This window comes from Chionomys nivalis, chromosome 9, assembly GCF_950005125.1.
Source record: "Chionomys nivalis chromosome 9, mChiNiv1.1, whole genome shotgun sequence".
In the NCBI taxonomy this organism is placed as follows: Eukaryota; Metazoa; Chordata; class Mammalia; order Rodentia; family Cricetidae; genus Chionomys; species Chionomys nivalis.
Window position 1 is genome coordinate 30,453,122 of NC_080094.1, and position 22,079 is coordinate 30,475,200.

The following is a 22,079-nucleotide window of genomic DNA, read 5'->3' on the forward strand; positions in this document are numbered from 1 at the left end:
GCTACCACATTCAGCTCCTAGCACTTGATCTCACTGACTTGTTTAATTTCTTAGCTCTGGAGACTGTACCCAGAGCCTGGCATACATTAGGCAAGAACTCTACCACTGAGCCAACTCACCAAGAACTCTACCACTGAGCCAACTCACCAAGAACTCTGCCCAGGCTGGCCTTAAACTTTTCTCTGTAGTCCTTGCATGTCTTGAACTTACACTCCTCTTTCTTCAGCCCTCTGGGTTTCTGGAGTAAAGGCCTGTGCTATGAAACCTGGTACAGATTTTTAAACTAAGACCATTCGCATTTGGGAATTCAGTTTTACCAGTGAGTAAACAAGACAGCATAGCACCATAACAAGGGCCTTGAACTTGAGAAATTAGATTCATAGAAGCCTTGGCCTCTCCTCTGTGAAATGTGAAATACTCCAGGCTTTCTGCCTTTAAAGCCCTCTGGTTATACACAAACCCTGTGTACAACATCATCCTTTCGAGGTGATAATCTAAAGGCAAGCATGAACCCCAGAAGACACAAGAGGATCAGCAAGTCCTGACAGAAGCCATTTTCCTTTCTAGACCTTGCTGTCCCAGGCAGCAGCCAGTGGTTACATGTGACCAAGGAGAGTTTGCATTGTAGCTGGTGTGACTGAGAAACTAAAAGCTTAATTTAATATCACTTCATTAATTTAATTTCATTAATTTAAACTTTAAAGACTGGCACCGAATTTCACTTATCGGACAAGTTGTGTGTGTGTGAGCCATGTCAGTCTATCCCCACCAACTTGAATATACGAAGTCTCTTAGCCAACTGCAAATCTCACGAGACCTAAATAGAATCAAGCACTGCTGATGAAAATTCAGTTCTTGTACTGAGGTATGCTGCGATCTAAAAACACTGCACTTCAAGGCTTAGCGTGAGAGGAAGAATATAAAACAGCTCGTTAGCAGGGCTGCCGTTGATTGCACGCTGCAATGCCGCATCTGAGACATTGAACTGGGCGAAATGTGTTATTAACGGAGGCTTCATTTCTTCCTTTTTACTCTTTGTTCACGCGGGCGACTGGAACACTCACTCCAGCGTCTAAGACTGTACAGCTCCAGGCTGTCTGTGTTCCTCGAAGCCACTTGATCCTGCCCCAGGTCCCCACAGAAGCAGCCTGCTCTTCCCAGAGCTAATTTGTCCCTTTGGGACTTCGCCTCCTCTTGAACCCTGTGAAGGTATTACTTGGGCTAATCCAAGGCCCTCGGGACATTTTGCAGCCCCAAGGAGTGAGTCATTATTTGACCTTATCTTCCTTCTTTCTAGCAAAATAACACAGCTTCTTTCAGAGAGACTTTAGAATCACAATACTGAGCTACTCAAGCTGAAAATGAGGACTGGGTGCCAAGTCTCGGTGGGCTTCCTTGGGGAGGGGGTGCTGACGATAATGAGTTGCTTCAGCTTGGATTTGAGGGATTAAGGGTGAAGTAATGAAGGTATTTTGTTCCTGTATCCTTATATCCCCAAGTCAAATAGAGTCAAAATGTAAACAGGTCTTCTGCCTATTAAAATCCAGTCTTACTTCTACAATGTGGATGTAAAAACAGGAATGAATCTCAGTGAAATGTCTTTAAGGCATCTTTGAGGAAACCAGCTTTGAACATTCTTTGTTTGGGTTAATCCACATAGCTTTATGAGCTTTGAAAATGCCTTAAAATCAATTTAAAGAAACCACAATGGAGAATATATTGCCCTATTCTAAGTTTGTTTGAGTTCTGGAAAAAATGAGAAAGTAAAATCTAGTATCACATAATAATTACACTATACTTATTTTTGGCCTCAGTGTTACAAGTAGAAAGGACACACAAAACAACAGATACTCTGCCTGCAGTCTGCCACTGAAGAGTCAACTTGTACATAGAACCGTCAGAGCGAAACATCAGCAAGGTCCTTCCAAAGACCTACTGCTTCTCTTCTGTCATCCTTCTCCACTTCCTTTCCTTCCAATGATAAATTGTTGCCTAGAGATACCCCAGACAACAGTGGGACCATGGAGAGGCTCAGAGTCCCTAAGATGGAGGGGTATCTTTGCACTTTGATCTCACACTCAGTGCCCAACATGGGCTGAGCTCCTTCTACACGCCAGCCACCATGTTAGGCCCCAGGAATAACCAGCGAAGAGAAGCCAAGCTGGAAATCGACCACAAATTTCCTCTCTTCCACCTGCCACAAAGCAATGTATTGATGCCAGGAGAGTCTGAGCCAGTGTAAACCAGAAAGAAATCCAACAGTCCGAGGTACTAAGATTCCTAACTGCCGGCATTTTCATATATGACCATGAATTATTTAATCCCAATAAACCACTGGAATACTGTCTCTAAAAGAAATGATCGCACAGCAGATACGTTACTGAAAATGACAATATTTTCTATTTTTAAGAGTTTATGACACGCCACTTGACCATCTTTTCAGAACGGGGGAGCACTTCAAGCCTCAACATTCACAGCATTTTAAATGTCTGTACAATAAATATTCTATCTTTCTATGACTTAACTACAAAACCAATTATATTACTCAAAATTCAGCATATACTCACAGGAAAAAGACTGAAAACAAAACTCATAAAATCCAGGGACCTATAAACAAGAAAGTGAACAATGTTACTAGACTGCAAATAAATGTAGCATCATGAGACAGTTCATTATGTGCACTCCCACCCCCCTCAACTCCCACCTCCCCAAGCCCCCATCCTCACCCCTCCTACCTTCCACCTCTCCCACCCCTGGCTTTCAGCAGTTAGCCAGCCAGCAGCGTCTAATCGCTTGCATACACCTGCACCATAGGCTTCATATGGCAGCAACAAAGTATCTTTGGACACTCTTCACAGTGACCAATAATATCTGCAGTTCAAAGCCAATACTAATGATGGCCAGTCTGTGTATGTGATCTTCCCCTTTCTTCTCGGAAGAGTTAAGGAGGGACACGGCTGTGGGATAGGCTAGTCTGATCTTTCTCACTTTTATAAGCAGAAATTTTTCTAAATAGCCACATTTGTATTTTCATGGGCAAATTATAAGGTGTCATCAAACTACATCAAAAGTAACTGTCTAGGCAAAATTTTATCTAAAAACACAGAGAAAAGAAACATAAAACAAATATAGAAGATCATTCCAGGCTCTTTGGTCTACACTGTAATTAAAATAGAAAGGTTTCTCTTAAGCCAGGCGGTGGTGGCGCACGCCTTTAAACCCAGCACTCAGGAGGCAGAGGCAGGCGGATCTCTGTGAGTTCGAGGCCAGCCTGGTCTACAAGAGCTAGTTCTAGGACAGGAAACAAAAAAAAAAAAAAAACTACGGAGAAACCCTGTCTCGAAAATCCAAAAAAAAAAAAAAAAAGAAAGAAAGGTTTCTCTTTTAAACCTCCACAATCTCCATAAAAGTTGAACATTTAATATTAAAAACCATACTTCTAGAGGCTAAAAGTGGGGGGTTATGTTTAAATGTACCCCCCTAAAAAGGAAATGACCAGCACTGTCTTTGGTTATCTCAAAGGTACTGGAGCACCTTCTGCTCTATTAAAATGGGTACATATTTTCCTCTTTAAAACAGCTTGTGGGTAAAGTTGTAATAGGCGATTGCTGAAGGAGATGCTGAGTTCAGGCATCATGCAGGAGTTCCTATTCAGCCTGAGAAAGGGGGCCATAAGTGTAGAACACGTAGGTGTTCCTGAGGCAAAGGGGTGGGAGCCATGACTGACAGACATCACGCCTCCTTCTTCCAAAAGCTTTCCTGAATTGCAGGGGGTCCCTTTTATGCCCTACATTTTGGGTTGTCTCCTGCTCCAGATTAAGGATGGAGCACAAAGTAACAGACTGAGCGCACACTGAAGTATGACTCGGTGACAATCACCAGCTCCGGAATGAGCACTGAGTCAACAAGGCCTCTTAAAACTTTAGCGGAAGCCGGGCGGTGGTGGCGCACGCCTTTAATCCCAGCACTCGGGAGGCAGAGGCAGGCGGATCTCTGTGAGTTCGAGACCAGCCTGATCTACAAGAGCTAGTTCCAGGACAGGCTCCAAAACCACAGAGAAATCCTGTCTCGAAAAACCAAAAAAAAAAAAAAAAAAAACTTTGGCGGGAAATCTCGGCTACCAATCAGAGAAACACAGACTGTATAGAATGGAAACAGTATGTGGCTGGCTACCCAGTAGGCATTTTCAGAACTTCAACTGTGCTCCAGGTGAAACAGAACTAGCCAGAGATTTTTTGCCCATTCTGTAGGTCTTACCCAGATTTTACGAACTAGAATCTCTGTATGGTGTAGAGAGAGCGGCTATTGGCTGAAGGAGTGGAAGGAGCTCCCGCAACAGTATGGGGTCCAAGAATCTGTTGTTTTAAGGTCCCCAGAAGATTAGGATATGGGGTCTGACTTAACTACTGCATACTCTGTAAAACTGTTACCTAAGAAGTGCTTAGCACAACAGACAAATAGAAGAGATCAGCACTTGCCTTGCCTCGTATTTCTCATCGATACAAAAGAGCTGAATGCAAAACGCAGTGGATTCTCCCAGGTAGATGGGGCGGAAGTGGGAGGATTCCTCGGGGAACAGGAAGGATGGCAGGGAGCTCTCACTGCTCAAAATGAGGTCCTCATCATCCACGTTGGAGAGCTCGCTTAACTTCTGTTCCACATCCTAGAGCCAGGAGAGAGGGCCAAGCTGGGGGGAACCATGGAGCTCTAACAGGCTGGTGGCTGCACTGTCTCTCCATGTCCTGCTCCAACAATGCCTGTGAGACTGTCTCCTCAGAAACAAGCCATCCTGCAAAGGTCCGTCTGGAGACCTTATAATGACATTCAAAATGCACAGTGATACAAACAAGTTCTCACACAAAGGCCAGAAAAACAGATGTTTCCATCGTTCCACTGGGTAGAGATTCGTGTGGTAGTGTTGTGTAGTACACATTAACGCCATCAACAATGGGTTTCATCAACATTTTGTGGCACTAGAATTTCCAGACCTTGAAAATGCTCAGGAGATTCTGGGAATGAGACGGGAGCCCAGAAAGGTCCCCTTGAGCTCAGCCACCAGGGAAGTCAACACTGGGTAAATCCACACTGATTTGGGGGTGGAACGATTCATTTGGAGTTCCTTCTGGGATTTTTATTAATCAAAGTAACATAAGCAGAGGGTCAAAATACTAGTAGTAAAACTCGGTCAAGAAAACCGGCTGTCCCTCATCCGCCACCCTCCCATCAGGTATTGCTTTTAACCGTTGTGTTTCTCGGGGTGGTTCCCTCTATTTCTGAAAAACAGGCTTATGCTGCTATTCTTTAATTCATCAATTTAAATTTTTTCTTATGAAACACTGAAATGGTGGATATGTTTAAATGATTTCCATCATTCCTTCCCTGTATTCTATCCCCACTGTATAATTAAATTACACTTCTCGTTACACCGGTATTGACACTGTTATGATATATTGTAGATGACGGAATGCCGATCATGTTATGATATGTTATTACATGTTAGAATGTATTGTTGCCACCATGAACAAAGTCATCTAACATAACCCCATTCTCATTTGTGTACTGTATTTTTATTTCCTTGGTTTCTGCATTTCTTTCATGTTTTGTAAGATTGGAGAAGTGTCGGTCAGTCTCGGCAATCGGGTATTTGAAATAATCCATGAAATTCACTGTGACTCTCCCCTGCCTATTCAGGACTTGGAGCTTGTAATGGTTTGAAGGAGAAAAGTGTCCCTCCCCTAGGGTCAAGCATTTGAACACTCGGGGCACACTTGAAGATGCTATTTCTGAAGGTGTAGGAGGTGTGACCTTGTTGGAGGAAATGTGTCCCTGGGGGCGGGCTTTGAGAGCACATCGCCTTGCCCTACTTCCAGCTTATCCTCACCATCTAATGCTCTCTGGTAAAAATGTGATCTCTCAGCTTCCCGCTGCTACTGCCACGGCTCACACTTCCTGCTATGCCTCCCGGACACCGTGACCGACCTTGAGCCGTCTGGAACTGTAAGCCCAAATAAAATCTTTTGGTCACAGTGTTTTATCAAAATAACAGAAAAGTTACTAATACAGAGGCTGGAGAGATGACTCAGAGGTTAAGAGCACTGACTGCTCTTCCAAAGGTCCTGAGTTCAAATCCCAACAAACACATGGTGGCTCACAACCATCTGTAATGAGATCTTGTGCCCTCTTCTGGCCTGCAGGCATACATGCAGACAGAACACTGTAGACATAATAAATCTTTAAAAAAAAATAATAATAATACAAAACTCTCCCAGCCTACAGTTCCAACCTGCAGGAGAGACTGGGGGAAGAAAACAATGGCCCTCAAGAAGTGTGTCTGAATCCCCAGAACCTGAGAACATGTACCTTACAGCGACAGGGGACTTTGCAGATATCACTAAATTGAGGATTTTGAGGAGGATCCTGGTTTACTTAAATGGATATGATAAAATGGCGAGGGAGGCAGTATACTCAGATAGGGGTGGGAAGGTGTACTCCTGTGGCCCTGAAGATACAGGAAGAGGGTAAAAGGCGAGGAATGTATGTGCCCTCTAGCCCCTGGCAGAGCAAGGAAAAGCATTTCCCCAGATGCCTCAGAAATAACCCCAAACCTACACTCAAAGACTCAATTCAGTGAGACATGTCTGGGAATTCTGATCTCTAGGCCTGGAAGACAACAGGGACAATCATTTTAAGCCACCAACTTGTGGTAACTGATTACAGCAACAACAGACTACTCCATCAAACACCTGGTTTCTGGTTTGGAAGAGAGGGTGGGGCTCCTCCATCTGAAGTGGTGAATGGCATTTTCTCCATTCACAGCCCCTCACCATCAGACAGCTTTGCAGAGTGTTTTCTTGGTTTCTCCGGGGAATGTTCACCGGTCATGTCCCCTGGGGTGTGGTTCGTCAGCTATGTAGAGGGTGCAGGGAGTTTGGGGTGCAGGCTACTCCTTACCAGGCTGCCAAACAGACCTCTGTGCTCAGCCGGGCTGCTTACCTCCCTCAGTGGAACCCCAAGCCCCGGGGGCGAGCTCCTACATTTTTCCTGGCCTCCTCTCGGACTTCTTTCCCCTTTCTCAGTTCTGCTAAGCCAGTGCAAACTCCTTCATCGATTTTCTTGATTCTAAATATTTTTTAAGTGCTTGTCTTCCAATAACTCCCTTCCGTCCTGTTGTCTTTGTGGATTTGTGCCCTTTTCACTTCTTCACGGTCATCTCAGTGGGTTTCTGTGGGTTGTTTTTTTTTTTTTTTTTTTGTCAGGAGATAAACATGGGAAATCGATCTTCCTTGCTCACCGACTTACCTAGATGTCCTCAGGGGGTCTAAGGGTTCTGGTCCTCTGGTCCTCCCCTCCCGTTCCATCCATGTCTATAAAGTGTGGCCTCCCTCCTAGAAATATCAGAGAGGAAACTGTCTCCTCCCACTGAGCTGTCACTCTCCTACCTGGGGACTAGCAATGACCTAGGGTGAGTGAGTGTCTCAGTGTGGGTTCCTCAGAGGCAAACCCAAGCTCTGGGTCTCTGCAGCTGGCACGAAGCTCTGGGAGGAGAGAGAGGAAGTGAGGCAAGAATGCAACAGTCACCAATGCAGGCTTTTCCAGGAGTGGCTTTCCACTATGGGCTCAGTGCTGTACACTCTCTGCCTCACAGGTACAGGGGCTGGGTGTTGATTCCCCAGTCACTCTCCTCACTGGCTCCTGGCTGTTCCCTCAAGAGTTGGAGCTAGGCACCTTTAGCCCTCTTCCTTGGGGTGCTGAGGGACACTAGACAACAGAGCACAGAGAGCGGGGGTCCAGTAGCAACTGTGAAAGTGGATCTGTACCCATACAGTGCCGTCTGTCTGACGGCACATCCTGCTCACCCAGCCCCACTCTTCCCTGTCTCCACCCACACCTGCAGACAGCCTGGCCGGACAGACCTAGAGATCTTTAGTGCTCTAGTTAGAGCCCTGATCTCCAGCTCAGGGCTGGACATCAGAAAGTGCCACTCTCCCTCCTAGCAAATTCTATTATTGGTCAGGCTCTGGGGGTTAGACCCCAGGCATCTGGCCTTCTGACAGAGCTTTGATGTGTGGGAGCAGCATTCAGTGTTTGCCCCATTATGCATCTGCTAATTCTCACGGCCTGGGCCTCCCTCAGACGCACAAGCTTCTAGAGGCAGCGGAGTGCAGCAGACTGTCACCACAGGCCCTCTGGAGTTGGGGAGAGGTTTGGCCTTGGTCTTGTCACTGTGACAGAAAGGGCAGATCATGTCAATCTCCTACTCAAGAAACGATAATGCCTTCCTCTGCTCCTTAGGTCCAAATCCTGAGGTGGACCACAGGGCATTGGGATCTCGCAGCTCCCCAGTTTGTGAACAAGAAACAGGAGACACAAGAAGGCATGAGTGGACCCCATCTGACAAAGAAACAGTGCTAAGGTGTAAGTCAGATGAAGAAAAGTAACAAAGGAAGATGCCCTAGGGATAGCCAAAGAAGATGCTGCCAAGTAAACCTTGGTTAACCAAATGAAGCTTGACTTGAACCTGCAACAAGAGGGAACCTTTACAGGAACCTAAGCAGTACAGAAGTGCACACACTTACAATGGATAAACCTGGGCATGTGTGTGTATATATGTGCCTGCATATATCACATGGCTGAAGGGAAGGAGGGAAGGCAGAGGCCCTGTGCACAAACACACCTTACCTGCACTTCATCAGAGTGTCTACTGACGTCTCCTGACGGTAAATCCCCAGACAAAAAAGATTCTTCATCTTTCTCCTGCAAAGGACCATGAGAAGACATAAGAATCAACCAAGCCAGCCGGGCGGTGGTGGCGCACGCCTTTAATCCCAGCACTCGGGAGGCAGAGGCAGGCAGATCTCTGTGAGTTCGAGACCAGCCTGGTCTACAAGAGCTAGTTCCAGGACAGGCTCCAAAACCACAGAGAAACCCTGTCTCGAAAAACCAAAAAAAAAAAAAAAAGAATCAACCAAGCCATGATGGTCGGAACCCAAATTCTGCAGCGAATCGCCAGTGTTCAGACCTCGGGACCTCTGCTAATGGCTAGGAGACACGAGAAAGTGATGGAGCCTCAGTTCCCTCATCCAGCATCCACCTCCAGTATTTTTTAAAAAGGAGAGAGTGGGGAGGTAGATGGCAGACTGATCGGTGTTTAGGACTGTGCAGGCACCTCCACATTCTCTCTAGATGTTAGTGTGACACCATTATTCTGTGTAACTTGAGAGCTTCGCCAAGCTTTTTTAAAAATCTGTTTTATTAAAGTATAATTAACACACAATAAACTGCATTCATTTAAAATATGCTTTTTGAGAAGTTTTGACTTGCGTATATACCTATAAAAAGATTACCCTAGTTTAAACGATGAACATATATCTCACTCCCATAAGTGTTTACATTTCTCTGTGCCCATAGATCCCACTGCTTTCAGTTCTGGTCCAGGCAAACACTGATCTCTTCTTCGTCACCAGATTCTTGGAATCGAGGGTACGCTTTTACTGGGAGAGGGGTTGACTTCTATTTCTTTTGACATTAAAAATTAAAATCATTCACATTCTCAAGCATCCGGGCAATTTATTCCCTCTTGTTGCTAAGTATCGCCCGTGTGTGAATGAACCAAAATTCCTGCATATCTTCATCAACATTTAGAATGCTGAATTTTTAAATTTTTGATCATCCTAATAATGCATGGTTGTGCCTGATTATTGTTTTAATGTGCATTTCCCTAATGACTGAGGAAGTTGAATGTCATTTCATTTAGATATTTTCTTCTGGGAAGTGTTCACTCCAATTCCATATTCATTTCTATCAGGATGTTTTGTTTCATTTATGCTGACCTTGATGCCAGTACCATGATACCTAAATACAAGAATTTTAAAATATATCTTGAATCCACTTAGTTTTAACCCTACAACTTTGTTGTAAATGATCCTGACTGCTGAGTCCTTTGTCTTTCCATATTGCTGGTTTAATTTCTAAAGTATTTATTCCTGCTAAATTTTAACTAGGGTCTTGCTGGATCTACAGAGGAATCTGGGAAACTGACATCTTGACAAACATCATGTTTTCATATCTATGCGTACAGGATATCTCACGGCTTTATTTCTCTTTTCAGAAAGATTTAGCAGCTGTCAGTGCATAGGTCTTAAACTATTTCCTGTAGTTTTACTATTCTAAATGGTATGTGTTTCTATTTCTGTTTGTGTGCTGCTGTTATAGAAAGATATTTAAATAACATCTGTGAGAGCTAATTTTCAGTGTCAGCTAGGAGGTTGGAGATGGGTCCTGTACGTCTGTGAAGGCATTTTGAGAGAAAATAAGAGAAAGAACCCTGAAAATGTGGGTGGCATGATCCCGTGGGTTGGGTGTCCAAACACTATAGAAGGAGAAAGTCAGTAGAGTTTTGACTTTTCACTGCTCCCTGTCTACCATAAGACACATCTGTCACATATCCCGTGGCATTGATGCTCTGCCTCTTCACAGGCCCAGAAACACGGAGCCCGGTGACTGTGGACCGAGTCCTCTGAGATCATGAGCCGAGACAATTCATTCCTCTCATTAGCTGTTCCTGTCAGTATTGGGTCACAACAGCAAGAAATGCAACTCATGCAAGACAAAGTGACTTTTATGCATCAAGGTGTGCACATTTTTGAAATTTGCTAAAATATGTACTAGTGCTGTAGCTACTTTGTGCATTTCCTGCATAAAGGATCAGAACAAAATGCAGTTTTCATTTTCCTTAAAATACCAATTCTTTTCTCTTTTTCATATGTTTGTACACTGGCTTAGCCCATCAGTACCACATTTAATTGAAGTGGTAAGAGAACAAAGTCAGAGAGAGAGAGAGAGAATCCATCCATAACCATTAAGTAACAAGCTAACTTTTTTCAAATGTACTTTATCAAATTAAATTCCCTATTATACCTAATTTTCTAAAAGTACTTATGGGGAATGAATGCTAAATTTTCTAATTCCTTTTCTGGATTTATGAAGAAATTGTGTTTTTTATTTGCTAATATAATAAAATACAATGATGGTTTTCATGTTTAGAGAGTCTTGTATTTCCAAACAGACCCCCCAAGAATCATTCTTTTTAAAAATATTGGCTTGGTCTGTTAAATTTGTTTGTTTGTTTGTTTGAGACAGTATTTCAAGCAGTCCAGGCTTGTTTAAAACTCTATACATCCCAAGCTTGTTTTGAACTTATGACTCCACTCCTAAGTGCTAGGATAACATCCATGCACTGCCATGGCTGAGCACTTGTGTAGACAGAGAGGCTGCTCACTCGTTTTCCGGCTGCCCAGACCCCAAATAATCACACAGAAACTTTATTAATTACAACACTGCTTGGCCCATTAGCTTAGGCTTCTTACATCTTAAATTAACCCATTTCTATTATATTATATTTTACCATGAGACTCGTGGCTTACCAGTACCAGAGTGTGGGTATCTTCTCCTCTGGGGCAGCTACATGATATCTCTCTAACTCTGCCTACTCTTTCCTCCTCTATCTGCTTAGAAGTCCCACCTTGCCCTATTCTGCACTGCAATAGACCCAAAGCCGCTTCTTTATTAACCAGTGGTAATCACAGCATACAGAGTGGACTCCTACATCACACTTGGACCCTATCCTTCAATAAGTGAAAACTTTATAACTTTACTTGTCCTGTTTTGGCCTTTCTGTCTTCGGAAGGAAGACCACCAGACACATCTAGTCAATAATCTTGTCATTGTTTCTTCAGGGTTTTTTTTTTTTTTGTCCCAATCTCTTTTTTCTTCTCTGTAGACTATGGTTTAACATATATTAGATCACTCTGTTAGAGTTCATTAATATTTTTTAAAAAAAGAACAAAAAAAAAACCCTTTTCACTACTGAAGAGATGACTCACCAGGTAAAGGTGCTTGTCACCAAGGCTAACGACCTAAATTCAATCCCCAGGACCCACATGGTAGAAGGAGAGAACTGACTCCCTGGAGTTATGTATTTAGACTCCCCATTCTCATTGTAACATAGAGAGTGTGAAATAAAACCTTTTGTAAAATGTCTCACTTCTCTATGCCTCAAGTTCACCAATCTTTTCTCCCACGATATCTAGTCTGTTGTCAATCCTTCTGATGCACTTCTCAATTTCTGCGATGCACACACAGTGTGGTTTTATCTCTAGAATCTGTGGTGGATCATTTTAGTATCTCCTGTGTCTCTCTTTAACTTTGAGAGCAAATAGAATATAGTAGAACTCATTCTTTTAGAGAGCACGGAGTTGGGAGATGATGGGGAAGGAGGTGGACCTCGGACTAACTGGGGTATGTAAACGTGATCAACATACCCTGAGTATGTATGAAACTCTCAAAGAACATATCAATAAAATCCTTGCAATGGCTTTGTTTGCTATTTCTACCATCCACTTGAGTTTGAGGTTGATTAATGGATTTAGCTCTGTTTGAGGTGCTATATATGATCCTAGGGTTTGAGCACATGGTAATTTTAACTGGATTCTAAACATTGTGAATACATCCGTATTCTTACAGATATTCTCGGACTTTGGGACTCGATTAAGTTACTTGGAAAGTTTGACCCTTTTGATTCTTGAATCACTACAAAGACCTGGAAGGGTTCTTCCTCTAGAGAATTAGAATATTCTCACTATGGAGCCAAGACACACGTGTGTCCTTTCCCTGGGCCTTGTCAAGTACACTGTTTTCTAGTTTGCTGGGCACAGACACCATTTCCAGCCTGTAAACCTGTGAGTACAGTTGGCCCTAATCCCCTGGGAAGTGCACTGCCCATGTCTGACCTCAGTAGCTCCCTTACACGCAGCATGCTCTGACCAACGCTCAGCTGAAGACCGAACAGCATCCTTTGCATACTGATGACAGAGCTCAGTCTCTGCACAGCTCTCTCCTCTCCACTGCTCTGTCCTTCAAACTCTAGACTCTACGGACGCACTGATCTATCTGTCTTTGTGGATATTTGCCTGATTTTCATGTGCTGTGAGGTAGACAATCACAGACTGACTCACCTTGTTTCCCATCTCAATGGTGTTAGGATCCTTTGCTATAGAGAGCACTATCTTGAGAATGCTTGCTTTGTGTATTTCAGATCTTTTTTTTTTTTTTTTTTTTTTTGGTTGTGATGTCTCCTGCAGCAGCACACAAAGTGTTCCATTTTAGACACAATGTCTAAAGGTCTTTTAACTTTTTTTAAATGCCTTCGTGAGTCTCATTTCTCTCCATTACCCGGGCCCTCCAATCTTTTTTGAAAGGGTCCACTCTCCTTTTGGCCTCATCTTCTTGCTGTCTTCCATCCTACTCTCCATGCCTTTCCCCAAGAGCCTCTTCTCTTTCCATCACATACAGCCTCTTGCAGACTGGGACTATTCTCGAGTATGGGGGTTCCCTCAGCACTTAGCGGGGTACCTGACCATTGTGATCACTAGATCTATGTGGATAAAACTGTGCTTGAAACATGACACCCAATTATTACACATTGAGCCTTTTGTGGCTTGGGGCAACCAGCGAGCATTCTTCCAAAGAGAATGAAAATTTCCACAACATTAAAATTGGGGAAGATAATCCAGGGGGACCTAGGGCTAAGCCTCAGGTCCTCCTTCTTTCTGTTCCCCAAGATTACTCTGTGTGTGTGTGTGTGTGTGTGTGTGTGTGTGTGTGTGTGTGTGTTGACTGACTGACAAGGGGTACTTTTTCTTTTCTATGTGAGGCTATAAAGGAGGGGAAAATGAGGTACTTGGGCTCAGGAAGCAATAGTTCTTCACCTACTCCCAATCTTGAAGGAGTCCGTCAAGCAGAAGTTGATGGGACTATATAGCCAGGAAATTCACAGTAACCTAAGGGTGAACCCATTCATTTCACCACCTGCCTGACACACTTGTTGAGGTCTTCTAAGGAGGGGACCTGAGTGGCCTAGCTCCTGAGGACAAACGGATATGCACTGACAGCCCCTCAAGTACAGCAGTGGCTGGATTCCTGGGCCTGCCCATTAATCCCCATCTATCTCATCACATGACTGGTTCAGGACTCCCTGGGAGTGGATTCATCCCTTGGTTTAGGTCCAGGCAGCAGTATACCATTTGCTCTGTTATAGCCACACTGGCGGTAAAAGAGTAAAGGAAAGCTCATCCTGAACCCACACAAGTGGAGTGAAGCTGGGTAGCTCTCCAGGAAACAGTGACAGGTGTCTCTGTGGTGTAGCAATCAGGGCAGGAAGGAGCATGCTGGTGCATTTGAGTGTGTGAAGCCTGTGTGTTTCTTCAGCAACTTTGAATTGCCTACCTAGCTTCCAGTGAGCAACTTCACCTGCCTTAGCTTCTCTAGTGCAGAAATGTGCAGGAAGGAAGGTGGAGGATGGAGAACTGGCGGTGTCTTAAGCTGGGAACAGAACTTGGCAGTGCTGTTCACATGATGCTGGCTTTACAAACAGACAAAATACGAGAGTTACAGGATCATGGAGACTTGCACTAGGCTCCAGAAAGTCACAGAGGCCAGGCCCTGTGTGGCAGGGTCAGATCCCCTGAGGATGTCCCTGAGAGATCACTGTATGAAGCTGAGATAATGATGCTTCTTCGATGGCAAGGAGACATCAGGATCTGGAGACACGAGGTTGTGGCACATTCAGCCTAAGTTGCAAGCACAGACTGTAGCTGAGCTAGAAGGACTATCCTGTGGCTACAGGCAGCAGGGCTGTAAGAGAAGCACCCGAGGCTGCTGGAGTTCTGATGATACCACCCAGAGCCCAAGATGCTGGGCACAAAACAAGAGTACTTGCTGCTTGTCCTGCTGGGTCTGGGTTTTGCTTTGGTCTTCCCTTGCTATGCCCCTATTTCTCTCTTTCAGAATGGGGATAGTACCCCATGCTGGCATATGTTATGAGTATGTAATAGTTTGTATCTTGTAGGGCCTCACAGGTAAGACTGTCTTGAGTCTTCCACAGGAACTGGACTTTGGAACGGGGTCTGGACTGTTATAGACTATGGGGCTCTAGAAATACATTAAATGAATTTTTCCTTATGAGATGGCCATGAACCCTTTAGGACAGTGTAATGGCTAAAGGTGACATATTTGGGTATCACGTTGGCAAGGTGTAAACTTGTGATCGTTAATTAGCATCCACGTAGAAGATACTCCTCTGGGGTTATCATTCAGGGCATTTCCAGAGAAGTTTCACTGAGAAGGGAAGTCCTACCCAGACATGGATGGCACCATCCCACGGACCGGGGTCCCAGACTGAATTCTGGAGGGGGAGGAAGAGGAAATCAGTCTTCATCTCTCTTTCTCTGCTTCCTGACTTCAGACACAGTACTATCAGCTGCTTCACACTCCCACTGCGATACCTTCCTTGCCATGAGAGCCTATGGCCTCCTCATATTGGGAGCCAAAATTAAGTCTCCTTTGCCAAGGTTGCTTTGGTCACGTATTCTGTCACAGTTACGAGAAAGGTAACAGCTACAGGATGAAGCTCCATTCGGGCCTGCATTCTAGAGCATGCCCATGAGGCTTGCCCATTGAGAACTTACACAATCTCACCACTTGAGTGTGAGTGGGACCTTTCTGCAGCAGATGACAGGATTCAGTGGTGACCCTAATTCAATATCACAATAACCAGGTCCATCCCCATCCCTCAGACCCGGGGAGGTCATGTCCCTTACCTGGGTCTCCAAGGCCTCTGAAGAAGCATTTCCCCCTGGTTCCTCAGTTGCTTTTTGAGAACCCTGGCTTTCGCTCTTGGTTTCTGTATCTTTGAAAGAAAAGGTAGAAGAAGGACAGAAAAGAAATGATAAGGGATCCACAGAGCAATTGGAAACTGCGTAGCCCTCAAGTGTTTTCAAGTAACGGTGGGTCTGCAGGTGTCTATTCCAGAGAAGAGCACCTGGAAAAGTGCTGCCCACTCTGATCCTTGCACTGACATTCGTGTGCTAGGCGAGTTCCTCTTCAGCCCGTCTCTGACTTGTCCGCATGAAGAAGATGAGACCGTGCTGCCCCAGGGAAGCACTGCAGATGAAATCATGCACACAGAGGGCATGCGCCTGACATGGAGCATCCCCCCAGCCTTGGCCAAGCTCTAGGTAGCAGGCTCCTTTGATGTCAGGTTCCTTTGAAGTTTCTAAGCAACCATCACCCTCCTGGATGGCAGGCTTTGAGACAGTACTGAATTAGAAAACGCAAACACCGCAATTAACTCTACAGTGCTCTCTGAATGCCAAAGACTGGGAAAAGGGCAGGTTCTCTTGGGAAATACCATGAACTTTAGGTCTCCCAGTGACACTGGCATTAGCATCTCTTCCCTCTTTTCTTTTCCCTAGTTTCTTCCTCCTTTCCCACCTTCTACCCCTAAACCCACAGCCCTTTCTCCCTGTCTCTAATTCTTTGCCAGGATCTTGCTATGCAGCCCAGGTTAGCTTTGAACTCACATTCTTCCTGCCTCAGTGTTCAGAATACTGGAATTACAGCTGTATGCAGACATGCCGGCTCCCTTTTCTATTTTCTACGGAGAAGAGCTGGGGCTGAGCTGTTATAATACACTCTGCAAAGCAAATCATCTGGATATTCTTCACATGCTAAATCCATAAGAATTACAATGGGAAACAGTCCGTTACCCATGCAAAGGCCTTCTCCCTCTCAGACTCTCCCTCTCTCTGCTTTCTCTCCCCTCCTCTCCCCTCCTTCCTACCCCCAGGTCATCCATGCCTTAGCAGGGCATTGGGAAGAGATTACGACAGTAGGGATGTTCACCTTCTCCCTTGCCTAGGGCCCACTCCACTGAGGGAGCTCAGCAGTGACTTCTATCTCCTCTGACGGGTCCCAGCTCAGAGCAGCACAGACACTTTGCTTGTGGGCATGAGGCCCTCTGGGCCCTCTGAATGACCCAGACACACAGTCAGTGTTCTGCCTTCCTATCTTTAACTATCCCGTCAGACATTGCAGAGCTAGGCAGAGCTCATGATTCTCTCTGCTTCTGCTTCTGGTTAGCTTGTCTCTCTACATCCAGCACCATGATGACTCTGACAGACACTGCTCAACCCCAGCACTGGACCACAGAGGTCTTCTGCGACTTTTTATCAAAGACATGGGTGAGATGAAATACAATGAGCATCTAAGAGAAAAATTAGATGCCCAAGGCGGGTTTTTAGAGAGTGATAATGCTGAAGGCGCTGATGAGAGAGACTCATACCCAGACGTGAAGTGGAGCTCGCTGGCCATGAAGGAGTGTCCCGAGAAAAGACAGAATCCTTCTGAAGAAGATGCTTCCAGGAAAGGAAAGCCCGTGGTGTCTCTAGTCCCTGAGTGTGTTCTGTGCCTGGGCTTCCTAGCATGTCCGTGATGACAAGTCTGGCCTGCTTTCCCAAGCTAATTCACCTGGCCGTAAAACACAGAAAGGTGCTGAAGTCAACCAGCTTCTACAGCGGTCTCTTCCATGTGGAGGAGAATTCACCTACTGAGGTGAACATGCAAAACATTTTTAAGACCTAGAAGTTTCCCTCACCTCCCTGAGGAGTCAACACACCTATTTCTGACTACTATTGATTACTACTATTGATTAGTTTTACTCCCTGTTTTAAGCCACATTCTGTTTTTTTAAATGGTAGTTCTTATTTTAAGTTCCAAACAGAAGAACAGATCTAAAAGAAATCCCAAGAACACGACCTGTTCTATGCATATATTTTTTACAATTAGAATAAAATTTCTAAAAATATTTAAAGAATGGATCAGATTTAGAGTGAACTCATGATCCTGGCGACTTAACCATTTGCTAGTCTAGCGCTCACAAGACAATTACCAACTACAATGACTAATTGTCTTAGCTAAACTGCTGTGAGGTGTTGAAGCTTATTATTAAGCAGCTGCTGCCATTGTCCCCAGAGGTGGCTGCATTTCAGAACTGGGCAAGGTGATGTTACATCTCCCTTCCCAAAGTCTCTTGGGTTTTGTGAGGTTTAATTAGTTAATGTTCACAATGTGCCCGGAGGTCATCAAATGTGACATGCTATCTCGGAAAAGTCAAGGCTGTGGTATTATGTGACACTCTACTGTAAACATAACCACGGCGACAACTTTGTTATTTTTTTGCTTCCACCACGTAGGCGGTGTCGGTGTCACAAACAGCAGATTATTGCAGCAGCGGGGGAGACACAATTTTCTATGGCGTTCTCTGGGTGGCATTACTTATCTGAAGTGGCTTTACCACAGGCTAATTAAACTAGAGGTTCAAGTACCTCCCTGGTACAGGCCCCTCCCAAAGCACAGCGTCCAATGCTGCATTCATAGTGATGACTACCTTTAGAGAGGACCCCAGCTTCTATACGCTTCAGGCTCCGCTAGCCCTTGGGTCCACCCTGCTGTTTCTAAGATGAATATTACACGGAGAATGCAACATAACATATTTTGAAGGCTTTTGAAAGAAATAGTTTGTGCTTTTACATTCATTTTAAATAGCTATCAAAAATCCTATAACTGTTTTTATACAAGGAAATAAGGTGACCCTTAAGTTGTAAAGATGGAGAAAGAGTTGGTGAGCAATATTTTCAAAGGAATAGAATAGCTCAAACTTCCTATAGTAAGACATTCTATAAAGCCAATCTTTAAAACAGAGGATTATTAAGGTATGACTAGAAAATAATGGACTAAAAATATACAGCCAGACACGAAATCCTGACTAGTGTTGATGATAATATTTCAAACTGGTAAAGAAGGAATAAGCTATACAGTAGTGTTGATTAGCTGTGTTAGTAAAAAGGGACTTTTAGCCCCTATTTCCTAGTGGATCTCCAAATTGACTGTAGATAAGATTATATCCCGGAGGTTTAAAAATCTGTTTGAAATGATTAGAAAAGATTATTTCCATGGCCTTGCAGGTGGAAAACCCTTCCTTAGGGTTGAGACGTTCATTCAGACTCAAGGTAGAAAGGACACAGGCTATTCTTCTAGACAATAGCCCAGACTGGGGATTAAAGACCCAGAGAGCAGACACACGATGATAATCATACCAACTGGCAACCAAACAGCTTCCCCAATAAATTTCAGCTCAAATAAGAGAGTACTACTACAAGCAAGAATTATTTCTAAAATAGCGATGATAAGAATATTGCAAATAGCTTATGAGACACAGCAAGGCATTGCCACATGAAAGATTCGCAGCTCTAAGTGTGGAAAGAGAAACACCCCGATGATGAAGCAATTATTTAAGCTGAAGACATCTGGACAATAGCGACCAACAGGAAATAGCACTATTTAGATGATCAGAGTGTCCCGCAGACACAGCTTCTTCGACCCACACCTCTGAAAGTGATCCCACTTTGGGAGAAGACTGACAACCCCTAGCCCCTGAAAGCATGAGTTCAACTATCACAGACCAGGAGTATCCCAGAGGCCCCCAGGAAAGGATTTGGTCTTTCATCTTACAGAAAGAGTTAAAAATTAATAGGAAAGAAGACAATGGTAGCTTAGAAGCAAGCAGCAACCACTTCCTTGTGTCTCTGTGGTTTGGAGTCAACTGGAAAACAGCTTCTCAGCAAGTTGGGTGTTTGAGGGGACACACCGATAGTTATACAGAAGGTCTGGTTATCAGAAGACAGGACTAGATAGAGCCCATTCACATTGGGCAGGCGGCACAACCCATCTGCAGGGAGAAGGAGTGACCGGAAGGGAGGGAAGAAGAGGCAGTGAGCAAAATGGGCACAGAAATGGAAGCACTACAGAAAGGCAGGCTGAGCTTAGCTGATCTGGGAGCTGCATGGCGTACTGACGCTGGAAAAGTACTCTGCATGCCCCAGGGTGACGGCACAGTGCTGTACGGGCAGGCAGCTTTGAGGTCATACCCAAGCTTGCTTCTCTGTTTAACAGTTTTCTTCTCTTGTAACTCAAAGCCAATTTTGTCTCAGTATCCAAGCCAACATCTACCATGTGGTCCAGCGACATGCCATCCAACCACCACTGAAGCAATATCACAGAAACACACATGCAGTGGAATCTGGGTTGGAGACATAGTACAGAATCCAGATCTCTTTACCTTTAACACCAGAGGGTGTAAGCAGACTGTGCTTTTCTTTCCCAGCTGCTCAGACCCAAATAATCACACAGAAACTATATTAATTACAACACTGTTTGGTCGATGGCTCAGACATATTTCTAGCTAGCTCTTACATCTTAAATTAACCCATTTCTATTTGTCTATGTATTGCCACGTGGCTGTGACATTACCTCATTTTCTACACATCTTGTTTCCTTGGCGGCTGGCTGGCGGCTGCTTGACTCCACCTACTTTCTCTCTATATCTCTGTTTGGATTCCCCAAGTGACTTTTCTCTGCTAAGCCATTGGCCAAAACAGTTTTATTTATCAACCAATAAAAGCAACATATATGTAAAAGGACATCCCACATCAGGAGGGTGTGATGGTCACTAAAGAGAGTCAGGACTGAAGTGACACATGCAATTATGTCCAGGGACTGGCCTGGTTACCTAACTTAGGAAGGTAGGTTCAGCCACTCATCCTCAGTAAGCCAATAAGAGAGCAGTAATAGTGAAAAGTGAAGAAAGAGGTTTATCCAATGTGGCCACACTAAAAAGGAACAAAGAGGTCCAGTGGCTCCAAGTCCATCTTTCAGGTACTGACGTGAGGCTTGGGTTTGAATAGAGGGCAAGAGGAAGATGTAATATGTAGTCTGATCAAGATGTGGTCCCATTCATCACTGACTCACTGTTTGGCTCCAGTGGCAAAGTGATCTGGCATGTCAGAACTGGGTGAAATCCCTTTATTTGGAGGGACTCGTTTGTTCTACATGTCCCAATCACAGTTCATCAATGGAAGCCAAGGCAGGAACTCAAACAGAAACCATGGAGGAATGCAGCTGACTGGTTTGCTCTTTTGTTGTTGCTGAGAATTTCAAACATGAATACTGTATTTACATCATTCCCACCTCTCCTGCTCCTTCACCCCAATTCCTCTTGTGCCCCCTCCCTCTCATATCCATGACCTCTTCTTCAAGTATTGTTGTTACATATATACATACATGCGTAGGTGCACACACACATTTATACAACCTTCTGAGTCTGTGTAGTCTATGCTTGTATGTACCTGAGTGTTCAGGGCCAACCACTTGGAATTAAGACAGCCCCTAGGAAGCTTGTCCCTGAAAAAGTAGTTTCTGAGCAGCCACTGGCTGCCTGGAGTGGAGCCCTGTGAGACGTCCCCACCCACACTGACATACCAACTCTCCCTGTGCATGTCTTGTTTAGGTGATCATATTGTTGAGGTTTTATGAGTACAGCTTCGTTGTTATAAAATCTCTTTAGTTGCTTTTTTCTTTCATTTTATTGATTCATTTATTTATTGTGTGTGTGTATCCATGTCTGTATTTGTGTTCCAGTCTGTGTCCTTGTCAGTGTCCCTGTGTCTGTGTCCCTTTATGTGTGTGTGGGGTGGGGGGGGACAAATTCTTCTGCCTGACACTAGGCTTTAGCCTTTTCTTCCTCCCAGCATGAGACTCCTGGGAAAATTCCAATTCATGGGCTCTATTGTTTCCACAGCCTGATAGTCAAAAGAAGGGGTACAGTGTCTCTCTTCGTGAGCTCTTTGCTCCTACTGCGATGGTTCCAGCCTCAGGAAACCATAATTGCATGTGGTAGAAAACACCAACACAGCTGCACCTCCTGTACAGTAAGTAGTGCGTGCCCTGCTCTAGGTGAGGGCTTCAGGGGGCACCCGAAATAGTCACCGGGCCTGCAGCTAACATGGAGTGAATCTGTCTGGAGTAGACTTGAGCCTAGGGAACTTTGGTTCCCTGCACTAGTGAGCAGGGGAACAAAGTTATTCCAACCAGATTCTGTGCCCACCCAAACCACGCTCACTGCCTGAGTAGTAAGCAACACAGAAACAAAGAAAAAAGTTCCCAACAAACCAGTAAACATCCCATAGCCTAGGCTCTATCCAAGGGGTGCAGAGCACAGAGAGCCATAGGAAGAAGTGAGGATTTATGTAAACAGGGACCTTTTACTTTTGCCTACACAACTACCCCCATGCAGACAATACTTTAATCTTTAAAAATATTTATATTTAGAGTCCAGAGAGATGGTT

The 22,079-nt window shown here is 44.5% G+C and overlaps 1 protein-coding gene across 1 annotated transcript in view; it reads right to left on the minus strand.

The window, feature by feature from the left end:
• Positions 1-22,079, minus strand: part of Cfap61 (cilia and flagella associated protein 61) — a 250,959-nt gene that overhangs the window by 176,896 nt on the left and 51,984 nt on the right. The window contains exons 8-11 of the mRNA XM_057780855.1: positions 15,657-15,745; positions 8,680-8,754; positions 4,479-4,663; positions 2,568-2,607 (exon numbers count right to left, since the gene is read on the minus strand). Coding sequence (XP_057636838.1) covers positions 2,568-2,607; positions 4,479-4,663; positions 8,680-8,754; positions 15,657-15,745 — 389 coding nt within the window. The remainder of the gene's footprint in view (positions 1-2,567; positions 2,608-4,478; positions 4,664-8,679; positions 8,755-15,656; positions 15,746-22,079) is intronic.